The 24,151-nt window shown below is 43.6% G+C and overlaps 3 protein-coding genes and 4 non-coding genes across 12 annotated transcripts in view; 6 read left to right on the top strand and 1 right to left on the bottom strand.

Moving 5' to 3' along the window:
• LOC140305774 (uncharacterized) overlaps positions 1 to 2,362 on the top strand; it is a 34,066-nt gene extending 31,704 nt beyond the window's left edge. For all 3 annotated transcript variants that reach the window (XM_072384754.1, XM_072384755.1, XM_072384756.1), the window contains one exon: positions 465 to 2,362. In XM_072384754.1, coding sequence (XP_072240855.1) covers positions 465 to 561 — 97 coding nt within the window. In that variant the 3' untranslated portion in view covers positions 562 to 2,362. The remainder of the gene's footprint in view (positions 1 to 464) is intronic.
• A 2,200-nt stretch (positions 2,363 to 4,562) lies between these two features.
• LOC140306446 (small nucleolar RNA SNORD60) lies at positions 4,563 to 4,653 on the top strand. Its single transcript, XR_011915752.1, has one exon. It is a non-coding gene; the product is annotated as a small nucleolar RNA SNORD60 (small nucleolar RNA).
• A 185-nt stretch (positions 4,654 to 4,838) lies between these two features.
• LOC140306447 (small nucleolar RNA SNORD60) lies at positions 4,839 to 4,929 on the top strand. Its single transcript, XR_011915753.1, has one exon. It is a non-coding gene; the product is annotated as a small nucleolar RNA SNORD60 (small nucleolar RNA).
• Positions 4,930 to 5,132: 203 nt separating this feature from the next.
• LOC140306448 (small nucleolar RNA SNORD60) lies at positions 5,133 to 5,223 on the top strand. The gene has a single exon (XR_011915754.1). It is a non-coding gene; the product is annotated as a small nucleolar RNA SNORD60 (small nucleolar RNA).
• A 186-nt stretch (positions 5,224 to 5,409) lies between these two features.
• On the top strand, positions 5,410 to 5,500 carry LOC140306444 (small nucleolar RNA SNORD60). The gene has a single exon (XR_011915751.1). It is a non-coding gene; the product is annotated as a small nucleolar RNA SNORD60 (small nucleolar RNA).
• Positions 5,501 to 6,800: 1,300 nt separating this feature from the next.
• On the top strand, positions 6,801 to 10,062 carry LOC140305789 (guanine nucleotide-binding protein G(I)/G(S)/G(O) subunit gamma-13-like). Of its 4 annotated transcripts, none has more exons than XM_072384778.1 (3): positions 6,801 to 7,062; positions 9,396 to 9,509; positions 9,601 to 10,062. In XM_072384778.1, exons 2-3 carry the CDS (start codon positions 9,412 to 9,414, stop codon positions 9,704 to 9,706), a joined length of 204 nt encoding a protein of 67 aa, XP_072240879.1. In that variant the 5' UTR covers positions 6,801 to 7,062; positions 9,396 to 9,411; the 3' UTR covers positions 9,707 to 10,062. The 4 variants fall into 4 exon arrangements, with proteins under 4 accessions (XP_072240879.1, XP_072240877.1, XP_072240878.1 ...); XM_072384776.1 differs by having other exon boundaries at positions 6,802 to 7,041; positions 9,399 to 9,509; XM_072384777.1 differs by having other exon boundaries at positions 6,803 to 7,041; positions 9,405 to 9,509.
• chtf18 (CTF18, chromosome transmission fidelity factor 18 homolog (S. cerevisiae)) lies at positions 9,988 to 22,766 on the bottom strand. The gene is made up of 22 exons (XM_072384768.1): positions 22,545 to 22,766; positions 21,802 to 21,891; positions 21,568 to 21,715; positions 21,110 to 21,299; positions 20,865 to 20,957; positions 19,887 to 19,939; positions 19,676 to 19,799; positions 18,872 to 19,096; positions 18,684 to 18,781; positions 18,451 to 18,574; positions 18,212 to 18,348; positions 18,007 to 18,100; positions 17,831 to 17,929; positions 17,611 to 17,741; positions 17,187 to 17,301; positions 16,872 to 17,096; positions 16,627 to 16,776; positions 14,817 to 14,947; positions 13,233 to 13,377; positions 13,036 to 13,131; positions 12,091 to 12,160; positions 9,988 to 10,279 (listed from the first exon to the last, which is right to left on the bottom strand). Exons 1-22 carry the CDS (start codon positions 22,630 to 22,632, stop codon positions 10,158 to 10,160), a joined length of 2,748 nt encoding a protein of 915 aa, XP_072240869.1. The 5' UTR covers positions 22,633 to 22,766; the 3' UTR covers positions 9,988 to 10,157.
• Positions 22,767 to 24,151: the final 1,385 nt, after the last annotated feature.

Here is a 24,151-nt window from a genome sequence, read left to right on the forward strand (position 1 = left end):
TGAAGGGTAGCAATCTTACCACTACACTATGCAGTCGCTATATACAGACGATATCTAGTCTTGAAGAAACATCTAAAAACTTTAGGAAAAAGGCTTACTCACTGTCTTTCTGAGATGATCAACAGTCACAGTACAGAGCTGCAGTCAGGATGTTTAAGCCCAGCCTGACTGTCTCTCCAGTTAAAGATGCACTTACCAGTATCAAAGGAGCTTAGTGATTAACTGGTTGTTGTCTAGAAAATTGTCATTTTCTCAGCAGCCTCACAGTCATAATATATTTCTGGTTTTAGCAGGACCTCAACCACATCTGCAAACAGCTCATTCTTTAAACAAATAGGACTTTTTTCAGTAATGATAAACTTCATTTCTAAACAAATGTCACAATGCGTTCCTCTTGACACCTTTATTCTATGACAGCTTTTGCGGCGAGCACTTTATTTATCTTCCTTTTTTTCAACTCGCAGCTCTCGGTCCAACAAAAAAGCATCGGTCTCCATCCTGGACGACATCGGCAGCATGTTTGACGACTTGGCGGATCAACTGGATGCAATGCTCGACTGATCTCCCGCGCACATTGCATTTCCAACAAGCTCTTCCCTTCTCCCCCGTCATGTGTTGGTGTAAGAAGAAAACTGACGATGCTGGTGCTCAAAGAGCGAGTGTTTGAGCGTGCGACCCTCGTGCGCGAGCGCTTCCCAAGTAGCTTTGTACAGTACTGAGAAGGGAGTCCTCTTTGTCTGGTGCAGTAGCTCTAGCTCTTCCTCCTAACGCGAGGAGGCCGCTCCCACACAACCTCTAACCTCTGCAGCCCAGCGTGTCAACGCCACCCAGCCTCGGACAGCTGCGTGGTCCGAGAAGCACAATCGTTTTACTCATCCTTTTATCTCTACAGACTCTGGCTAGGACAGACAAGCTAATTCAGTCTGACGGAGAGACAGACAAATGCGCATATTGCTTGCTTAACTAAGCACATTCATTGTCTGACAGGCAGATAGATAGCTAGATAGATAGACAAGATACCGTATGGATCAGACACCAGAGAGAATTTTTAAAAGCACATGGAAAGACAGGCCGCTTTCTGAGTCTGTCTCCCTCCTACAATGTCAAAAGGATGCATTTTCCAGATGAATTGTAGCCTCCATTTCTCCTCTGCATGAGTGGAGGATTGTGGTTAGCTGGACTTCCTGACCTGTGTGTTGTCTCTGTTCATATTGTTGTTGTTGTTGTTACTGTTGGCGCTGTTGTTGCTACGAGTGTTTGTAATCCCTTCTGATGCTCATGTCATCGTCATCCCGCTCATTCGTACAGTAGTCATTCTGAAGATCGGACTAACTATTTAGATGTGTGTCCATGAATTTTGAGACACTCTCACATAAACAAACACACACATAAATGCGCATTACAGTGGTTCAAATATTTGCTGGTGTTCTACTATTGTTGGTGTTTTGCTCCATCTGTGGAGGTTTGCTTGGAAATGATTCTGTCCACACGTAATACATGACAAATACTGATATATATATATATATATACACACAAGCATCCACATGCAAAAACACATATTAGCAAACACATTCATGTGGTATATCCTTTTGTCCTGCTGCAGTGAACCGTGTTTTCAAAAAATACATTTCAATGCTTTATGTAGCACATCCAGTATACATAAACAAATCGTTTATAATATACTTGGGTCTATGAACTGTTAGAGCTCCCTCTAGTGTTGGTTAGTGAAACTGCCTTTAATCTACCCACCTTTGATCCCCAGTTTTTATCTCCTTTTGTGTGTTTTGTTAACTCTGCAAATATCTGTGCCTTCGTAGTGTTCTTCATGTTTTCTTTTTTCATGTCTACTCCAAATCGTTTAATGGTTTTGATGGTCTCTTACAACCTTTGTGTGTCTGTGATGTCAAAAGTGGCTTCTAAGTTGAGTTGTGAGTCCTATATGATCCTTAAAATCAGTCCCCCTGTCTGCAACCTCTTGTAACCATCAAAAAGGCTTGTATGAGCTCATTTAGGTCCCCCTGTAAGCTGTAATAAGTTGGTCCCCCTCTTACCTAATACGCCCTGTAAGCCAGACAGCGGATCAACCACCAGTTTTCATCCCAGTGAAGAGTTCACTTGTATTTTTATGCTCTTTGAAAACAAATATATATTTGAGAGACAGATAGTTCTATGTGAATAATAATAATGAAGATGAGTCTAAACATTGAACTGAGGTGAGCTAATTGAGCCTGTAGATTTATGGTTGAGTTCTGGATGTGTTGTGATGGCTGTTGTGCCCTTGATTGGGTTTAGGTTGTGTTTCTGCTGTGACAATGCATTCCTGTACAGCTGTGATCAGAATAAATGTATAAATTAAACCTGACATTACTCTTTAAATGTTTTTTTTTTATTCTAAATCTTATCTGCAGGGTTACCAAAAATGATTAACTAAGACGTTATTAAAGACACCAAATTTGGTTTAAAAGTAGAAATGCAGAAATAAAGCACACCATGAAGAAAAATGTCCGAAAGTTCTTACAAAAGAGTTACTATAACTCTTTTGTGAGAACTTTCGGTAGAACTTTGTTAGTATGAGTGAACCGTTTTACCTACAAGCAAAGGTTCTCCCTCAAATTATTTTTTTCTGACAAGTTGAATTATCAATAAGGTTACCCACATATGCGTTCAATATACCAGGCTCATCGTGATTTGTCAGTTGACTGCCATACATAACATGCATGATGAACTGTTTTAAAATACAGTAGGTTTGCATTAAAATTGTCTCCTATCTCTATCCTTTTGTTGTGAAACATATAACACAGTTTCAACTCTCAATAATAATCAAAAATGTTGTAAAGTGATTTTGGGATGTTCTGTTCACTTTCTAAGTGAAATGCTGTCACGAAAGTGACTCAAGATAATAATTAAAAAAAACGCCCCGACGTTAAACAGGAAAGTTTTAATCTTCTGTAACTACAACTCCCATGATGCCTTCGTGGCGGTTGCGCATGAAAAGAGACTCGTCGGAAATGTTCCTGTTACATGGTAACAAAATCGTTTTCTCTTTCAACGGGCAACAAACTAAAAAAATGTTCACCTAGTATTGCAATTCATGAATGGAAATCTAACAGCTAAAAATATATAGCAAACGAGGTAGCAGCTTCTTTCTTTTCCAGAAAGCCCAACAAGCGACTCCTTAGCTAACCAGCTAGCCCAGCTCTGGCCCAAGCAGGGGAGGGACTTCATGTTACCCTTGGACGGAAGCCGTAAAGTTAACGCCCTCTGGTGTTAACGGACTTTCCTTTTTCCCGCAGTCTGGCAAGGAAAGGGACCTCACTCCTGCTGCTCAGAGCCGACAGACCTTCAAGCATTAGTAATGATGCTTTTTAGAAAAGGCAAAAACTCACTCGTGTATTTGAGTGATGAGAGAGAACCACCGCCAACCAGGAGCGAAACAAGTGAGTGCAATGTCCACACGTGGAGAGCTGCAACTTTTGTTCACTGAGTTTCTGCGAGACACGTGGCTGGCCTGCTAACAGTTTCAGTGGTGGGTCCGTTAAAGTAGATAAATAGGATTAGTTGTTATATCATAATTGCATTTACTCAATAATATTATTAACGATAATTTCACTTTAGCCCGACTTAATCCTACTTTTGAGTCTGGAGCCGAGTGACTTGCAGTTCGTTCAATCCTTCGCATTATGTTCCCCTCCCAACGCTCATTTCTTTACCATCGTGACTGAAACCTTGTTAATGTAATCTTAACCTGGAGTACATGTTATCGATATCAAAGGCGTCATTTGCCCTGACCCAGAGAGCAGCATTGATCAAAGTAATTGAAGCGAGGACAAATAATCACTTTTATTAGGAGCCAAAAATGATATAAATCTATTCCTTTTATTATATCTAATATGATAATCAAACGCATCGTGTTATTTCGCAATGCGCTAATTAAAAAATATATATATATATATAGATCAAGTGATCTAATTAACTTAAGGAAGCATCAGAGGGGGGAGGGCCGCTCAGATCCAAAGATCTGAAGCTGGTTTCTTTGAAAACGTCTCGAGTGCTACCAACTTTTTTTTTTTTTAGAATATGCGAGACTAAGAAAGTCCCACAGTCTTCCCTCTTTGAGAGGCTGGGATATGACACGTGGAAGGCAATACAGAGAATACATGGATTTATTGTCAAACCCTTGGTTTGTTTAGTATGTGGCTCAATGAACAGAGTATTCTCCTTGACAAGCTTGTACAGGTCTCAAAATGCAGAGATAATAACCTGCACAATGCCCTCTTAAATATATTGAATTTCACTCTTTGGCAGACGTGCTATTATGAGAAAAATGATTAAGTTTTCTTATCAGCCTTACAAATTGTAACAAAATAACCCTCATCTAATTTGGCAACTGATCTCACAATTAAAGGCCAAAACATGGTTGAACTTAGTTTATCTCCGTCCTTCACAGCCAAGGCCGGGTCGGGTGATGACGGAAGACGGGGTGATTTCAATCCATGAACACCGTGGATACGATGTGGAACAGCTGGTGAGTTCTTTGCTATATTAGCCTGTGAGCTAGTATCTGCCTGTGATGACAAGCTTAGACAAAACTTTTCTGACACCTACTATGAGAGCTGAGCATCAGCTCCTGATTCAGACTTTATTCTGAGGCCACATCAGTGATGTATCAATACAGTCTTCAAACGTGTCGCTCTCTGTAACTTCCTTTTAAAATGGTCCCTTTACAGGTCAGAATGAGCCTGAAAACACAGCTTTCTGGGTGAAGATCTTTCCTTTCAGACGGTCTGAAGGGTTTACAAGCAGGTGAGTTTGTAACTGCTGCTGCCTCAACTAGTATCTGCCTGTGATGACAAACTTACACAAAACTTTTCTGACACCTACTATGAGAGCTGAGCATCAGCTCCTGATTCAGACTTTATTCTGAGGCCACATTAGTGAGGTATCAATACAGTCTTCAAACGTGTGGCTCTCTGTAACTTCCTTTTAAAATGGTCCCTTTACAGGTCAGAATGAGCCTGAAAACACAGCTTTCTGGGTGAAGATCTTTCCTTTCAGATGATCCGAAGGGTCTCATTGACCAGATGGGTTTATGAGCAGGTGAGTTTGTAACTGCTGCTGCCTCAACTAGTTTCTGCCTGTGATGACAAACGTACACAAAACTTTTCTGACACCTACTATGAGAGCTGAGCATCAGCTCCTGATTCAGACTTTATTCTGAGGCCACATCAGTGATTTATCAATACAGTTTTCAAGCGTGTGGCTCTCTGTAACTTCCTTTTAAAATGGTCCCTTTACAGGTCAGAATGAGCCTGAAAACAGACGCTTTCTGGGTGAAGATCTTTCCTTTCAGACGGTCTGAAGGGTTTACAAGCAGGTGAGTTTGTAACTGCTGCTGCCTCAACTAGTTTCTGCCTGTGATGACAAACTTACACAAAACTTTTCTGACACCTACTATGAGAGCTGAGCATCAGCTCCTGATTCAGACTTTATTCTGAGGCTCCTGCAGTTCTGCACGTGTAACGCTGGTCGTATTTTGATGCGACTCATGTCTGAGCTCCTCTGTATTTGTAGGTTGGCGACGCAACAAAGGAGATGTCCCTCTGTCCTCCTCAGGGTGTGCAGCGATTGTACTTCTTCAGTGGTAAGTTCATATTCTTCTGACAAGTCTTTACTTTCAGATCCTGATTCTCTTTTCTGGCTACCGTGGATTATAATTTTAGTCACACAGGATGATTTAGCCCAAACTCTGCCTCTGTTCACAGGTTCCTCGATGCCTGAAAAACGCCGCCCACGAGCAAGGCCACGAGAAGTCTGGATTTATTTGTGTATAAGTTTTTATTTTGTGAAGTTCTTATTTAAATAAAGAGTAAATTGTTGCCTTTTTGTTGTTTTTTTTTCCCAGTGTTGAAAAAGAGACAAAAATAATACAATTATTGATTTAAGGAAATTAGATTTTCACAAAAGCAAGTAAATTGTGCATGTAGTACTACTTATTTTGCAGATGTAACAAATTTTTGGGGGGTTTGGACTGTTAAAGCAGTTTCTTTATTTGTGGAATATTGATCAGCCTCATATTTGGGCACGAGACCTCCCAACACCATTTTCCCTGCCATTTTCATCAAAGCTGGGACTTTTGAATTGGGTTTAAAGGTGGAAAAGTCCTACAGCGTTGCACCACAGAGGAAGATGAAGTCTCATGCCTCCAGTCCACACACTTGAGAGTCCGACATCCCTCTTCTTAGCTTTACCATTTTTGCTGATATGTGCCCTTGTCTTTGGGGGATCAAGGAGTGGCAGCTCTTGGACTGTGGTGTTAATAACCATCAGGACAGTGAGGCCCACAACTTCTTGATTTCCACCAAAAGAACACAGGCACCTTACCTCTGGTAAATGGAGAGGTAGAGGCCAAGGGGAGAAAGTGGTGTTTCGCCCAAGTATGTATAGTTTAGTAATCGGATTAAAAAGTAATGGGTAGGCAACCTATGGCAAAAGACAAATCTAGACCAGGTTTTATATCATTTCAGATGTTTCCTGTTGGGCTGAGAGTGAATAAAGAGCCGTCTATAGTAGTTTTGTACCAATTCTTGGCTCTAAACCTCCCATTTCTCATCTACGGTGGTTTCGAGGAAGCTGCCGTGCATTACCAGAGACCGAAATCAACTGCTCAATAGAAAATAAAAGAAACTCCCCGTCTGCTTTCCCTTTGGAGCGCGCCCTCATTTGCGTAATTTCCTTCCACCGTGCGCCCACATTTGTATACAGGTGCGTGCTGGGCACCAGCCCCTCGTTTGACTGTCAAAGCAGGCGGCAGGTCTGTCTCCACCCTGCGCATCCAGTCATTACCAGAGAGGAGCGCAGGGGAGTGCCTCGATCTGTGCCGCGGACAGCCTCCTCCCACACTCAAACCGGACTCCTCTGCCGGCGAGACGCCACCGACTCTCCACTCCGAGCGGCTACTGTCACCGTAACAGCCCGGTCTGCATCCTCCGTCCGCCGGCTGCACAGCAAATCGAGCAGCGGTCTTCTCCGGCAGGCCTGACGGTAAGAGCAGCAGCTTGTGTGGTGGCCGTGTTTGCATCCATTTTTTTTTTTTTTTGTCCTTTTAATCACGACACACCAAAGCTGATGTTTTCCTGCAGTCGGCTGACGCCTACACTCGAATTATTTCCATGTCGGTGTTTATGCGGAAGAAGACCGAAATGTACCGCGGATGCGAAGAGGCTAATCTGTCACGTCCAGATTTCTGAGTGATGGAGACTTCTGTCAGTGTAGAGAATATTCTATTCAAATGATGAAGGCCTTGTCAGTCGGAGGGGGGACACGGAGAGATGGCTGCTGCTGTAGGAAACAGGCACCGGGCAGCCGACCCACTTAGATCCATTAAAAGGATGAAGAGATGATGATGATGATGGGGAGGAGGAGGAGGGGTGCAATAGATAGAGCGGACCGGACTGATCCATGGTTAACCTGAACTCTCATCTCCCCTGTTGTAATGTGGCCGGGCGGGGCTGGACCTCACGTTAGTAACAGAAATAATGAACGCAGTCTGTGTGTTTCAGAGCCAGAGATTAATACATTTTTTAAAAGAAGCAAAGTCTCTTCCGTCGGTACTTCTACACCACTGCGTGTATCTGACGGTTCGTGCCGCAAATGTTGTCCAAATGACAAAATCTTATTAATATTTCAAAAACGTTGCGCACGTCCCCGCAGATATAATTGAAATTTAATAACAAATCCTCAGTCGAGATGTTTCCGCAGGCATCTGGCGCGACCTTAAAATTCAGATTTCAACAAATCAATTTATTCTTTTTTTTGTTTTGTTTTTAAATGAAGGCTTGACGCATTTGATTCTCCAAGCCAAGGTATTTCTTATTGGAAAATTACACGAAATGAGCCGACAACGTCTGCGTATTTTTGCCCGATTCGTCTCTCTGCGCAGTCGCCTCCGTTATTGACTTCCACCAGCTCGACTCACAGCAGAAAACACTCGTGATTTTGTGCCAAATGCTTCTCAAGGGAGTTCTCAAACCCCTTTAACCTCCTCTTTTTAAAAAAAAAAAAAACTGTTCCATCGCTCTAAAAAGAAACCGGTTTCACATGGGCACACAGTGCCGAGTCGTCATTTGGCTCGATGCTGGCCTTAAACGGGGATAACAGCCGTTATCTCGTGTGTTTCCCCTTTTCCATAGACGCCGAGCTTCTGCAGTTCAAGCTCAGCCCGGTCACCACATTTGGATTTGTCACATTTCAGTCAAACTGTCGCGCTTACTGATGCGTCTTTGGTTGGTGTGTTTTGGCCCCTTTCAACTTTCACCAGGATATACGGCTTAGAACATCCTCACGTCTATACGCGCACATATACAGTTTAATTGTCCGGTTACCCAGAGGGACTGGATTCCAAAGCAAAAAACAGCTTTTGGTGAGCCGCAAAGTGCGCAGCTCCACCGTCTTCCTGAAACTGTTCAAAGATGAACGCGACGCGTCCGTTTGTTGGAATGAACGCGATGGCAGTTTATTTTAGGACATCTGACAAAGTAGGTGTATCAATCCGCTGCTGGAAATACGTCCCATCAAAAGGTTTGTCCTGTTTTTGCAAAATAAAAATAAAAAACTAGTGTTCTCCTGTTTTAGAAATGATTGATGATTAATTTATTTATGTATTCTGTTTGAGATATATACACTCATTGAGTCTTTACTAAATTCGAATGAATCTCTGGATATTTGACATGATTAGAGTAGGAAAGTAACAACAGCACAGTTTTTTTTCTCTTTGGGAGGGGGGGGGGGGGGGTGTTAATGGGTATAGTTATCAATAAACAAAAAAAAACACGTTGGTTGTATCCAAGTTAAACTATTTCTATACTCTGCATTGCTTCTTCGCCTTGGTAAATCGCTGTAATTGGAAAAATAGTTCCTTAAAAGTAGGTGTGTTTTGCGGTTTGAGGGTCTCGCCGCACACCCTCCGTGTTCGACGCAGCCTCGCGCCGGCGTTTCAGCACGAGTACGGTACTCTCTGCCAGTGGTATCCTCTGCTCTCTCCATGTTTCTACGCTCTCAAAGGGGCGATTACCCGCTCTTTGTAGAACATTTACAAGCACTGAATAACGACTCAGTCTGACAGAACAGTGGTGATCTGTAGGCTAACGGGGTTACAACTGGTTACTCAACACACCGTTGAAAAGTCATTAAGAAAATAGCCTCAAATCCACTTACTTGTCATGGAATCTAGGAATCATTCACATATAGCAAAGACACTATTGCAGGTTGCTCTGCTGCTGCCACCTTTCCAGAAGAGAAATGACTCAAATCTCTATTATCCTCTGAACTGACGCTTGGGCCGTCTGTCTGTATAGTTTTAATGGGGCTGTTTGTGTTTTTCTGCTTGTGTGCTTGAGCAGCAGCAGCAGCATCATGGAGGAGTTAGATGTCCCACAGATGAGGAGAGAAGTGGAAAGCCTTCAGTATCAACTGGCAATCAACAGGGAGAAATCCTCCATCACCGTTACTGAGTGAGTGTCCAGGCACACGCTCTCTGTTCGGCATCATGCATCACACTGGTGTTTACAGCGGGGGGGGGTTTTTTTTGGTTGGTTTTCGCAGGCTGGTGAAGTGGATTGAGGGCTGCGTTTGCGAAGATCCATTTCTGAACCCTGAGTTGATGCGAGCCAACCCCTGGGTGGAGAAGGGCAAGTGTGTGATCCTCTAATGGTGTCACACACACACACACACACTTGCACGCACGCTATCAATCAATCACGGATGCATACAATCTAAAAGAATCGTGCACTCCCACACAGCCTCGCTGCACTAACTCTCACACTCACTCCCTCTCACACACACGTTATTGCTTTTATCATGTTTTATTTATTTGGAGATTCCTGAATGCTATTAAGGATGTGAAGACCAATGTGTGTGTGTGTGAGTGTGTGTGTGTGTGTGTGTGTGTGTGTGAGTGTATAGCACTGAGTAGCTTTCTAGAAGTTTGAGCAATGTTCAACAACATGTTTTTATTGGCTCTTTACACTGTCAATCCAAATAAAGACTGTTTTGAATTAACAGAAATGCTTACGAATTGATTTGGATGATTTAATTCACCACAGAAAGAACAGATACAGATACACAGAGAGTGTGTGTGAGTGTGTGTGTGTGTGCGCGTGTTACAGAAGTTCTCTGATGTAGACGTTTCGTCTGACAGCGTTGGACATGCCCTCGTTGAACCGGAACCACACGTCACTGTTGCCCACTGCTGTTCCCACAGAAATAACTGCACACTTATCACCTGCAGGGAAGAGGAAACACATGAACTTAATCCTAAAAAATCTAATCAAAAATCAGTGTTTGAATCCATTTTTCTCAACAGCTTGTCAATAAATCCCAGTTTTCCAAAGCCACACCCGCAGCCGGGTTTGCATCCAACTGTCACTCAAATGTTTAGTGAACTTCTGGAATGTTTTAAGATGATAAATGCTGGTTTGGTGCCAATAAACTGAGCATCCAGGACCAAAGATTGGATGACGGGAAACTTTTTTTTTTTTCCTCTCCCGACACGTTGCGATCGATTATTCTTTCATGTCAGCAAGTTCTCACCGCATCTATTCCCAATCATCAGAAACAGCTGATCGGTTGTTTTGGCTGATGCCGTTTCTGTCTCCTCTTTTGTGAGCATCAACCTCTAACAAAAAGGAAGAAAACCCCCCCTCGAGCGAGAGCAAACGTTTGATGGGGAAAAGGAAGATTTTAAAGAAGTGTTTAAGTTTCTGCGGACCGTGCAGTAAAGCACCGAAGAAAACACAGCTACCGTCACCTCTTACCGGCGCAGAAACTCACATCTTTACGACGAGTTTCTGGCATTTTAGTTTCCTAAAAATCTTTGCTGATTAATTCACTTCAACCAATTGATTCAGTTCAACTTTGAGAATTCAAAATAACAATCTTTAACTTAATTTTCCTCTAATAAGAGAATTTATTTTTAATAAAACACCAATGTTTCTGTTTTTAGTTGCTGAGGCTAAACCAGCAAAATGGAAGGCGTTCAATTTTACTTAAGGAAAATCAGTTTAATTCGTTATTTTCCAAAATTCTACAGGCGACTTCAGTGAGCCACGAACACAACCCTGCAACGTCAGCACCTTTTAAATGGATATGGCACATTTGATAGGTGTCATTCACACATTCAGCTGTCATGGAACAGAAATTAGCCATGGAGCAAAAATGACTCCCATAAATACACACATGCATGTATGTAAAGTAAATGTAGGTGTTCTCTTAACTTTGAGCTCCACTGAGCCTAAAGATTTAACTAGATAATGATCTCAACTCTTTATAGAGCCAAAATCCAGCCTAAAATGATCAACAGCACCAAGCCCACGTCTGTGGAGGACATCCAATTATCAGTGTCCTCAAATGGAGGTCTGGGTTATCAGCAAGGGCAGCAAGACACTCCAGGATTTGGAGCGGTGCCCGTTACAGTTGGTAGAGCCTTGCTGTTGTTGCTGCTTTGACCTACAAACAGCCACAGCTCTGCTTTTCCACCCCGATTACCCCGTTGATCGATTGTTCTCGGGAAAGTTGGTGATTTTAATGGGTCCGATTTCATTTGCCACAACCGCTGAGTGCAGAATCTGGGCCTGACATACGGAGTTGTTGAAAGGCACTAATAGCATTTTATGTTTAAAAAAAAAAAAACTGGAGTTACCGTAACAGCTTGAAAGAAAAATGCCAGTAGTCCTGGTAGTATTTCACATCCGATTTACATTGAAGGAATACGAAGACCGTTCATTCTACTGATAAGTTCACAGATATAAAATGGAGGAGGTTGTAGATCAGGCTGTGTTGCTCACGGGTCTTTAGTTTTAATGTGCTGAGGAAATGCAGGTGGCAGTCCTGTGTGCAACCAGCCACAAGGGCACTAAATCAGAAACGTTACATAACACACATCCATTAGCACCTCTGGTGTGTGTGAGTGTGTGTGTGTGTGTGTGTGTGGACCTGAAGTGTGGCGAGGAATCTTTTTACCTAAACAACCAGCAAGGCTTTGGATAAATGAAGCCAAAATAATGTCAAAATGTGAGTACAGAGTCGCTACGGTACCTGTGTCTGAGGACAACTGTTGTTTCTGTGGTTTGGGGGCAACGGCTCGACCAAAGAAATCCACCTCCGGCTGCAGGACACAAACACACAGCGCCAATGAGGATGAAGTCAGTGAGGAAGTTGGTAAAACACTGTCCTCTGTAATGAGGTCAATATCAGTGAACAATCCCAGGCACATACACCTCCTCTCATTAGCCTATTTTCCCGGTTTCACCCCTAAGGGACTGTGACCCAGTGGCTTCTCATTATCCCCGTTTCTTCCCCCCCGGAGGCTCCGTCACTCCATTACAACAAAGCAGAGGTTTTGATTTTCAGTCCAACAAGCTGATCCTCTCTAGAATGAGAACTGGAACTGCCGCGACTGAAGACAAATACAACAATATGTACTCAAGGCTCAATAAATACACGCAAATGTCAAGGAAGGATGTTTCACAACACGGGAACGGAGACCGGAGGAGAGGAGAAGAGAGGAGAGGAAGGGGAACAGTGCTGACGGCTAGCTTAACATGCAGTTAAGCATAAAATCACCCGGCCATGCAGCGTAGCTTCTTCTTCCAACTCTATCAAGAACAACAACACTTACAGCAGATTAATTATAGACTGTCACAGACCGTCGAATAAACAAGCTATTTGTTTCGTAGCTGCCTGACAGGAAGCAACATTTGTTTTACTTAAGAGTTTCTGGCGCCATTTTGTGAAGTAAGACCTCAGCATCCTGATGATTAACCAGCAGGTGAGAAGCTGAGCCCACGAAACACTAAGAAATGCCAATGGAAAGGGAAGGGAAACTGCAAAACCTAAAGAAGTTTTCTTCTTTAAAAAAAAAGTACAATTATTTGCTTATCGGTCTGGTTGTTGAGATGAGAGTTCGACTGACCTTAAATAAACGGGCTGAGTGTGAAAACATTCAGAGTCAGTTTGAGAGAGCGTGTTCGTGCGTCTCACCCTGGTCTCCACCGTGGTCTGTCTGACAATGTTCTCCAGCCTCTGCTGATGGTTACTTGTTGCTTTAGGACCAGCGCTCTTTTTGACATCCTCTTTCTGCGCCACAAACACACACACGTGCAGAAATAAACGAGAGTAGAACCATGGCGGTGGACCTGACTGTTCGAGGTCTGCACCGATCCGTTTGGGCGTCTCACCGGTGCGGGGTTTCGCCGCTGCATCAGTTGCTCGGCCCTCCTCATCTTCTCCTGCTCCATCTCTCTGCTGATGGTCTGTTTGGCCTGGTAAGTCAGCTGGCGGTGCGGCGGCAGGCCTGGAAACCGCGCCACTTCCTCCACGCGCCTGCAAACACAAGGAAAGGGGACCGTTTACACGCAGTAACGCGAACCCGCTCTTAACACCATACAGGTGAACCCTCTTAGAACCGCAAACTAAACAAACTTCCACTTTGGGTGCCACGGTTTCATGTTTTTCCACAGTGAAAACCCCCAATATGTCACGCTCTAAAAGCATAATCTTCTTAAGAGCTTCAGCACACTCACAGATGAGCGTAGTCTCACCCGACGCTCGATGGATCAACGAAAACCGTTTTACGGTGCAGTTAGTTATTATTATGATACACCGGCTGTACCGCCATTAACAGCAGGACAGCTATTAAATATCAGAGAGCTGAGCTGCCCTCACAAATAATACACGGTGCAGGTCATCTAAATGAGTATTAACCCTTTAGTTGGAGCTGAAAGCACAGAGAGATATTATCAGAGCAATGACAATCACTTCCATTTAGTTCTGGCTTCACTTTACTTAGATTTCAACACATAATCATATCAGTTTATGGATATCAGAACAGTACAATACTGTATTTCTGCATGTACAGGAGTGAGAATATTGCCACAGTCCTCAGATAGAAGCATTGTGTTACAATAGAGAACATTTCCAGCTTTTAAAAGGTTAAAGTTCATCGTCTCTTGCTGCTCAAAGCTTCCATCATCAGCCTCGTATCAACAGTTTGACCTGAATATGAGCAATCAGATCCAAAAAAACCCCTGATCAGTCCATTTAAATAATCCTGCGGGGGAGTGGCCCTTTCTGCTGCCTGTGATGTCAAGTGTTTCTAGCCACACGGCGCCCCGCAATGACTTTATCCTGCAGCTGTCAGAGAGTGGCGTTGTGGTGTGCTAGAGAGGGCAGGTACAGAAAGGTGTAGACCAGGAGCAGCAGCAGCAGAGCCAACACCAGCGGCAGGCACCAGTCGTTGGTGACCAGGACTTCGTCACAGCGAGCCTGCAGGAGGGAGCCCTCACGGGCGGGCGGCCGCTCTTCGGTCTGATCCGACATGGCTGAATTTACCCATCCGATGCTGACAATATCAGTCTCTGGTGTACTCAGGAGTCACAAAAACGAAAAACAAAGCCTTCCCAAGTTAAAGTATCTTCCAGATTTAATGCAATTCTGACAGCCCTTGATATTTCAAGTGGTCTCCTGCGTCATAAATGCAGATTTCCTACTAATGTCGCTCTCTAATCTATCCATCCTCTGTTCATCCATCTGTTTGTCCATCCACCCGTTCCCCCCTGGTAACACTATGCTGTTTGCTACCCTGCTCCAACACCGCCATCGCCACACACACACCCACCCACCAGGTGTTAAGGGGATTACTCTCTAAGCCGTCATGCAGAGAACCAACATGTGGACAAGAGCAGTGACCTTCAACACCCCACGGACGCACATCTGCCCTGCATGTCTCCATACGCTCCACACGGGTTTGCGTTAGGACTTACGGCTCCAGCACGTAGCTGTACTGCCCTTCGGGGGTGCGGTCCTGCCTGTACGAGAGGTTGTAGGCCAGCATGGTGTCGATCAGCTCGTGCATCTGCTCCTTCTCTCTGCTGCTGAACAGCTGCGGATTCACCTGAAGGAAACACACACACACACACACACACAGTGTCTGAGCACCATCACTCAGATGTATACTGGGACAAAGCAGACACCCACAAAAAAAACTATGTGTTCATTTATAAGAAGCCAACCGAGGTCTTAAAATAAAGAATATTTGAGGATTACGGCTGAGGTTGTTTGTTTCTGATATTCGTGGCCCCTGTTATTCTTTCTAAATCAGAATGCTGAGCTGATTGATTTCTCGCTCACATTGTAAATGTGGTGGAGGACATCAGACCCAAACCCAGACCTCCCATCCCACATGTTGGTTTAGTCTCTTATACACAGCTTCAACAGATTACCACGTCGAAGTCAGGCTGCAGTTGTTCGAGACCTCCTCTTCCTCCCCCTCCTCTTCCCTCTTAAGCTGCTTAGGAAAGAATTCCCCAGAGTCCACCCTCTTATTGTACACATTTTCAATAAATCTCTTTTCATGACAGCTTGAAGCATGTCACTGTCTACGTGCTGCCAGAGAAACCCAATCTAAGGCACACAACTCAAAAATGTCTTTTACATCACCATATGGAAGTTGTCCATCTGCACAGTTTATATCATTTACACATAACAGTCTGGTTTCAGAGTACTTCATAGTACATAGAAATATTGTTCAGGTGACTAATGGCCTCCTGCTCGGCGCAGATAGTGGAGACGGATCAATCGAGGGCCCCTCTGGTCAATTTTTTTGTCCCCCTTCTGTTTCCTGCATCCATGCTGCTTCCTGGCCACCTTACCGAATATCATCATCTCCTATGTCATTTTTGAGCAGCTGTGCGTGCCATTAAAACCCAGAGTGATTCATTCTAGTCTCCGCTTTGATGCTACCGTTAAATGCTTTTTCAGTCTTGTCTCGTTACTGAAAGGCTCTATAAATCAGGCGTTAGTCAGGTCTCCACAGCCAAGAGGCATTTTCACATCTCCCCTGTGTTCATCTCACACCAGCCCTCGGGTTCCATTCCAAACTTTTGAATATTACTACTCACCTTTGCAGAGTTAATAATCTTCACTGCAGGAGTCAGTGAAGTGGCAGATGCCCCGTGGTTGACTGAGGTCGATGTGACCCTGATAATTATTTTCCATGACACTTTGTGACAAAGAAGTTGGGCTTTTGCCATTAGAGCATCCACTTTATTCAACTGGACTAGTGTCAATCATAGCCATTTCCAAAACCCTGTCTTAACAAACTGATGTTTTCTTTTTTTGTTGTTGTTGTATTTGTAATTTCTACATATAATCATTCAATTTACTCATCTTATTGTTTCTACCTCCTCTAGAGACCTGTCACATTGTATCGTTAAGAAAAGGAAAATACGAACAAAATCTTTTGCCCGACTATTTCTTTTTATGAACTCTCTCTAATCAATTTCTGATGCGTGTTAACCAAATAAGGGAAATTAACTGAAAATAACATCAGTGACTTCTAAGGCACCGAGGAAAACAAAGCACGGAAACATCAAAGCTACCAGGCTCGCGTGGTTACACGAGCCCTGCGATAAATTTACATTTTTTCAAAACTATTCAAGAGAACTGACAGCAGTCTGTGCTATAGATGAACCATGCTGGAATATTCTATCCATTCCGGTCTGCAGATGACAAATAAATACAGGGACACCGAACCTGGGATCTGAGGTCATTATAAAATATGCTTTAACATACCGGCCGCAGTTTGGGACAGATGATGTCGAGAAGCAGTGTGAGAACATCGAGGGCCAGGCTCAGCTGGCCGATTCTGGTCCTGATGCTTGCTGGGATGTCAGCCAACATGGTGGACAAGGCATTCCTGCTGCTGAGGAGACGAGACGCAGCCTGGAGAGGACACGACCCACCAGTGATGAGAGCTCAATTGTTTTTGCCAAAAACATCTCAAGTATGCATCTGTTCAGTAACCGGAGGAGTAGTACCTCGTGGTTGCTGTGGGGATAGCTGATGCGGGGCACGTGCGTGTGAGCAAACAGGAAGTGGAACGTGACGGACAGGAAGGGCAGATATCTCATCAGGGAGAAGTTCTGCCCGTGCAGAATCACTTGGTTCAGCCTGTCTGTGAACGACAGCCAATCCAGAGCCTCGCACACGCTCTGCAGGTTGGGGTCCCTCACACGCATGGACAAATAATTATCATATAGACCCTGAGGAAAAGAGGCACCATACAAAGGTTTTTGATGGCAGTAAAGCCCGAGTGATGAATTCAAAGGCTGAATCAGAGTTTAGTTCATCACCTGAGACACCTTTTCATACTCTCCACTAGAGTAAGCGAGGTGTAGAATGTGCTGGAACCTTTCAGCTCCGCTTCCTGACCCCGGGGTCTCTTCAAACCCCTCACCAATACGTTTCCTGGAAAACACAAATCAGTGTTTAATCAAACAGCCGGTTAATGAGGAACAGCTTGAGGTGGCACATTATCTTTTTTTTCTAACGTCAGCTTTCTAAAAGACAGTTTAATATGTGCTCCCACAATTAGCCAATCGCTGAGAGCAAAAGTTACTTGAATGGTGATTCTGTCAGAGGACGCTGCAGTTCATTTTTTAGTTTTGTATGAAAAAAGCTCAGTAACAGCAGCTGCTTTAGATCTGCACTTTTCTCTGTCCAAAGCATCAAAACCCTTAACTGATCCATGATTTTGTGACTTGGAAGAACTTGTACCGTTTTGTCCGCGGTAGCTGAAAAATCTCCTGCCACAAATGGAACAAGCCTTTGTTCTGGTCCTTCTGCCCAATGGAGATGCGCTGAATCGTCTTTGCGTCCAGTTGCTTGAGGCCACGACTGTGGAGGAACTGCACAGCCAAGACAAAAGCATTGCGAGTCATTCACAGAGTGCGCCACTCACCGCAGACGCACTTTCCTTCACAGTGCTTCCACACACCTGCAGCGTGTTGATGCAGGAGCGAATGTCGTTGTCGGTTTTCTCACACAGTGACATCAGGGAGCCTGCGTCTGCCTTCAGCCCCTGCTGGAGTGAGATCTGCGAGCAAAAACTCAATTGAAAGAAACAATAAAACAACGTATTTTCGGTGTGTTTTGGAAGGCGTGCGTACTGACCTCAGCCAGTCTCTGCGTGAGGCGGGAAGGTTGAGTTTGTGGGAACATCAGGAGGAAGGCCTGCTGCCTGAGAGGCCTGAGAGCTGGAACATAACTAAAAGAAAAGACGTTTTAAAACGCAATGCAGCGAAATCAATTAAATGAACACATGGAAGACATAATTGTCATATTCAACATCAAAAAGGAGGCACAGAGTCTGTCTTACAGGTCGTTGCAGATGCAGATGATTGGTCGAAGCAGGATGGGCTCCTTTTTCTTTTTCTTCTTCGCCGTCTCTGTGCTGGCGTCCCCGCCGTGCCCGTCTTTCCTGTTCAGAACCGATAACAGTATGTTGATGGCAGCCTGCGGAGCAGCGCAGAGGGGGACAAATCCGCTTAGAGGAATTACTCCTGTCACAGTCATTTGGCTGCTCTTCAGCGACTTAAAACGACGTCCTGAACGTACCGAAGGTGCTCCATCGATCTCATCAATGATGAGGCAGTTCGGCCGCTCATTGGCTCCCAAAACTGATTTCATCTGTGTCGCCGTGTCAATGCGTTTCTGGAAAACCTCCGCGCTGCGATCATCACTGCGGAAACAGCGGCGGAACCGTTGAGTTAAAGACAGGAAGATCAGAGTGAATTAAATGGATTGGTTGATACATTTTCATTGCTCTGTTTAGGTCTAGTAAGTTTAACCTGGCATTGATTTCCACCACATTGTACCCAGCATGCTTTGCTATGACATGAGCCAGAGTGGTCTTCCCTAAACCAGGAGGACCAGACAGCAATGCCACCTGGAGAAAAAAAACCCAGAATAAATCACATCTTGTAACAACTAAAGTTCCCTGAATGGTGTCTGCGACTTCACAACGCAGCTGTTCTACCTTGAATTTGGGTCGTTTGTACTGGTCCAGTTCAGCCTCGAGAAGCTCCTCAGTCATCTCAGTTTTGCTCTTAAAGCGATTTTGATTCGGATTTCCTTGATTGGGTTTGAATGAGTTCTGATTAGAGGCCTGTCTGTCGGAGCGCACGGGGCGGGACTTCCTCTCCCTCCCAAACACCACCGTGTCCCAAAGCTTCAACCACTTGAGCAGACAGCGGTTGGTAAACTGCGGTTAAACAGAGCAGCAGACCAGGCGTTCATAAGGAAGAGTGTTGAAAAAATTATATAGTTATACTATGACAGAAGCGTCCCTCCATCTTTTCCTCTTCTATGATTCAAGCAAAAGTGTTTTGACTCTGGTACTAGTCTTTCCCATAATATTAACTGGTGAGAAGCACCTTTTCCCATAACAAGGAATGGGGAGAGAAGCACCTTTTCCCATAACATTGAATGTTCCTTCCCATAATAATGAATGGTGAGAAAAGCACCTTTTCTCATAACATTGAATGTTCCTTCCCATAATAATGAATGGTGAGAAAAGCGCCTTTTCTCATAACATTGTGTGATCAGCAAGCATAAACAACATAAATAGCTGGAGCACCATTTTGTCGAGGAGACAACTCTGAGCGATCTTCCCGACAGGTTGTGTGGATTTGTGCGGACTTGTCTCTTTCTTGCAAGAAATAAATGTTTTGTGTTAATCGTATCCAGCGACTCTGAGCCTAATTTTACAGAGAATTTTTCTAACAAAGCGTGAAGTTTCATTCACATCCAGCGACATCCAGAAAGACAACACGTCACTTACATCGTCGCTGAGAAGCTCTGTGTAATGGCGCGGAGAAAATCTGTCCACCCACAGTCGAGATGTTCGGGCCTCCTCGTCTTCGTTTTCTTCATTTTCAGATTCCGCAAACGTACCGTTCACACTGCTGGAATTCGGCAGACGTCCACAAAAAAAAGTTAAAAATAGCAGGTAACGCGTGTAATCCTGTTCTCTGTGTTAGGTCGTGAGTTACCTGCCCAGCAGCTCTGTAAGACGCTGCGATTCCTCAACAAGCTGCTGGTGGCGCTGCAAGATTTAAAAAAAAAAACAGAAGGCGCTCAACTTTATATGCTCCACATAAGGAAAGGTAAGCATTTGAGAATAAAACTGATGGTCAAGTACTTTTCAGCCATAGTCCGAGTTTCCTCTTAAATTTAAAAAAGTTTAAGATGGCAAAAGGGAAAATTACCGAACTTGAACTTGGATCGAAATGGAACCAATCAGAACCTGTTTTATACAGTCTGTGGTCTCATTTGTAGTGTTGGACACACCTACTGCAAAAACCATTTAAAAAAAAAAAGAAAAAACTACTGAAAGAGTTTAAATAACTTCAGTCATAGGTCCCGGTTATACATTCACAGAAGTAGCTGTCACAGCTCCCGCAAACATTTCACTGTGTTCTGCTGCCGCTTGGGGGTGGTCTCAGAAATATACCAGTCGTGTGCTGCTCTTGGTAGTGCTGACGCTGTTGTTGGTATGTTTGCTTTGCTGCGGCCAAAGATCTGTTTTGTGGTGGAGTGGAACGAAGCGTTGAATAATGATAACTTTCACCTGAGCGACTTTTGGTTTCCGGCACTTCATCCTCTTTGTTGTCAAACAAATTGTTGTCACCCAATCCTAGTTCAAGCCAGCTCAAGCCTTACTTTCAACCAATTCGCATTCGATCAGTGTGTAACGTCATCTGCTTCTTGGATGACTGCGTGTTTGTCCCTCTGCATTTGAGAAAGTATCTGTCTGCAGGAGCTGAGAGAGCTGCACACAGATACCTCTGTGAAGGTATAAAAGGGACCGTACTCCAGTTGTGACGCATATAAGATGAATAGCATTTCTCCTAATGATGTTTGTATGTGGCTAATCCTTAATAAATGTTTCTATTCATGTGAACTGTGATACAGTTCTAGTGCATCGCTGAGTAAACGGTGGGTTGCAGAGCAGATCAGGAGTCGCTCACCCTGTCTGCCTCTTGTTCTCTCAGCACTCCTATTGGCACGGCCAACAGTCCCAGTCCACCATAGAGGTTTGGCACCATTCTGGAGTCCACTATCTAAAGAGATATTAGAATAAAATAAGAAATAGAGAGAAATAACTTGTAGAAGTACTGCACAGACCTCTTTCCTCAAGTCAGGGATTAGGAGAAGCATGAAGGAGAAGAATGTAGACATTCAACCAAATTGATGAACCACGGTAAGCTTTAACCTTAGACACCGTGTCTTCTTTCTGCCTGAGGTAGACTCGATTTCCTGATGAGTCCGTCACACTGATGTATTCTCCCTCCAGAGGAGGTCGCTTCAGCACACGCAGGGATGTTGGCGCCACTGTGGGAGGTCGTCTGGGTGACTCTGGGATCGCAGCAAAGCCACTGATGTCCAACACAGCTGGAGTGGACCTAAAAAGACATGCCACCCCCCACACAACTTCCATTTATCTAGGAAAGATAATTGGCCAGCTCAATGTCTGAATGAGAACCATGGTGCTGGTGCTTTTCCATAACTACTTGCATCCATAGCCTAACTTAACGTAAGTAAGCTGTTTTTGCTTGACATATGTCTGAACTGCAGGGAGCCACATCACCAGGTTGAGCAGACGAGAACCTCTCTGGATCTTTCCCCCTTTTTTTTTAGTATCCCCAACATGCACTGTGTGGAAGTTCCTACCTGAAGGTGTGAGGAGGCTCATATTGCTCCGGAGAGGACGGCGGTGTGATGTCATCATGCTGTGATGGGACTTTCTTCTGTTGAGTTTGTGACGAGCTGAAAAGCCGTTTAACCACCCCGGTATCCTGCTTCTGCTTTGCCTTTGGAGCTGAAATGAACGGGTTAAGTTTGAGCTATAAAGTTAAAACAATAATCAAACACAACACTTAACATAGCAGGCGTGGATGAACTCACTGATAGGCTGATTATCCAGCAGGTGCTCAATATCTGATATGTCGTCTCCTGGACTCCGTTTCTGACGCTTCGGCGGCTTGGAAGTGTCTTCTAAGTAGTTCAATCATACAAAGTTGTGTTTCTGTCATACAGTTCAGGGAACATGATATGCACTTGTCTTCTGGAGACAAACTCCAACCATAAACACTGTTTAACACCTCGCCCTACCATGGACTCAAACCAGTTCTTCGGAATAAAATGTAAGAATTTTTGTTCCAGGTTGTGTTGTCATGTTAACAGACGAGCAATTACAGTACATACACAAATATCTATATATTATTTTCGTGATCAGCGTTTCAAACTCATGTTATGAGCACAAGGGGGGAAGAACAAGGTCCTGAGACTGTTATCGAGCCAACAAAGCCGTGATGTCAACATCATGGAACACAACACAGGAAACACTAACAAAAATTAAAATAAACTGTGAAAGTTATCCAAAAAGCTCTGAACCACCTGCCTGCAAAGACCCTGAAATACTGTGAACGAGTGTACAAAGGAAAGAGGTGATTACATCACCCTGAACGTTTACTTCGTCTGTTTACGGCACTTTTAATCAAATATATTGACAATTTGACGCCTGCACTGTAACACAAAAAGCTCCAAGTAGCACAAGCAGTGCAGATGGACTTACTAGTCAAAGCTCCTTGGTAAAATCGGATGGATAACATGCGTAGACATGGCCACCTGAGCTTGTTTTGACTCACCTTCTATCTGGGCCAACACTTCGAGCTCATCGGCGAACTGCTCCTCGAAGTGGTCGTCTATCTCAAAAAGTTCGTCGTATTCGTCCATTTCGGATCGTGCAGGAACACTATAAAACCAGAGACACAGCAGCTACTTTAACCAACATCAAATAAACCATAAAATGCTGCTTTTATTGATATTCTCTGTGAGCTTCGATGGCAATTGCTTTCACAGAAGAAATTTCCCGGCAATTTTTTTTGTTGCAAAGTATTACATCCGGGTAAAACAAATTATCTATCCTCTTATTGGCTACGGGAGTTTCTCTCCATCTCCCATCATGCACTGCTGGTAAATTATCCAAAATACTTAAACGTTCTTAATCTGTCGTCCTTTCCCTCCTAAAAGTAATATGACAGAATATTCACCAAAGTGACATCACATCATATCCTTTAAAGTACACTTATTCACATTTTTTAGAATAAAGCAGTTTTGTTATGACGAGACAGATTTTCCATTAAATACTCCAGAGACAATTAGTGAAAAAGGCCACATTGGGGTGCTGTTTGACAACCTGTAAAATGTGTTAACGGTTTTTTGTCGATATGTTCACCATGGTTTTATTTACCAGCAATAATATCAGTGCTATATTCGATTTGCATGATGGATTTTAAAGTGTTAATTAGAGGATTTGTGTCAGTTGTGTTCCTTTGCAGCAAACAGCAATGAATTATCTCAGAGGACTCATACAGAAACTGCTTGGTTTCCACACAAATATACTCCCAAATGTGCCCATATAGTGGCGAAATTCACTGAACGAGCTTCAGCTAGACACATACAAATGATTATTTTTTTCCACATTTTGTTAAGAAATCTTTTTGCAAAGATTAGAGCGACATATTTGTTAAGAGTTCAAATATAGAAGTATGTTGTGTTTATTCAGTTTTAGTTTATTCCAGGGGAGGAGCAGAGCTAGAGGATATAAATCTGCACAAATTACACAAAGTTACAAATATTTCCAAGTCACCATCAAGTTTAAACCTTACATTTTCTCTGTAGCATTGCCGGGATACATGCATTCAAGCAAAATTTAAGATAATGATTTAGTTAAATTACTCCTCCCTGGGTCATATACTAACTTTAACCCTGTCTTCACCTTTCACTATGTATGAATAAGTTCAGAGGTTAACAGTGGAAGCCTGCTTTTTACATGGCTGCTTGATTTATGACATCATAACTAGTTTGAAAGCCCACATCTTGTTTGCGGGCTTTCAGCTTTCACAAGTTATTTTGTGAGTTTGTGTGTGTGTGTGGGTGAGAGAGCGAGAAAGAGAGATTAATGATGATGTGTGTGACGTCAGGGTGTCTCCATCACCGCCATCTGCTCCTTATAGTAGACAAACACTGACCAGCAGTTTATGTGTGACACTGAGTTAATTTCACATCAGGGAGCTCGAAAGCAAACTTACTCAACTCTGTTCGCATCCTCCGCTTGGACTTCTTGTTCTCTCGTGTTGTCGTGCCACTGGAAAACGTACAGATGTGTTCGGAGTTCAGCCTGTTTTCCTTTTGAGGGCAGTACAAATATTTTTATGTATGTGTGGTGATTTTTAGGTTACAATGACTAACC

Source organism: Leuresthes tenuis, unplaced genomic scaffold (assembly GCF_036924035.1).
Source record: "Leuresthes tenuis unplaced genomic scaffold, fLeuTen1.0.hap1 SCAF_4, whole genome shotgun sequence".
NCBI classification, from domain to species: Eukaryota; Metazoa; Chordata; class Actinopteri; order Atheriniformes; family Atherinopsidae; genus Leuresthes; species Leuresthes tenuis.

Excerpts from the sequence above, each read along its gene's own strand:
- LOC140305789 (XM_072384778.1), top strand. The coding sequence starts at position 9,412 with ATGGAGGAGTTAGATGTCCCACAGATGAGGAGAGAAGTGGAAAGCCTT. Across the intron at positions 9,510-9,600 it reads TCCTCCATCACCGTTACTGA|GCTGGTGAAGTGGATTGAGG; the intron begins GTGAGTGTCCAG and ends TGGTTTTCGCAG.
- chtf18 (XM_072384768.1), bottom strand. The coding sequence starts at position 22,632 with ATGGACGAATACGACGAACTTTTTGAGATAGACGACCACTTCGAGGAG. Across the intron at positions 21,300-21,567 it reads GAGCCTCCTCACACCTTCAG|GTCCACTCCAGCTGTGTTGG; the intron begins GTAGGAACTTCC and ends ATGTCTTTTTAG. Across the intron at positions 19,800-19,886 it reads CTTACAGAGCTGCTGGGCAG|CAGTGTGAACGGTACGTTTG; the intron begins GTAACTCACGAC and ends GCCGAATTCCAG.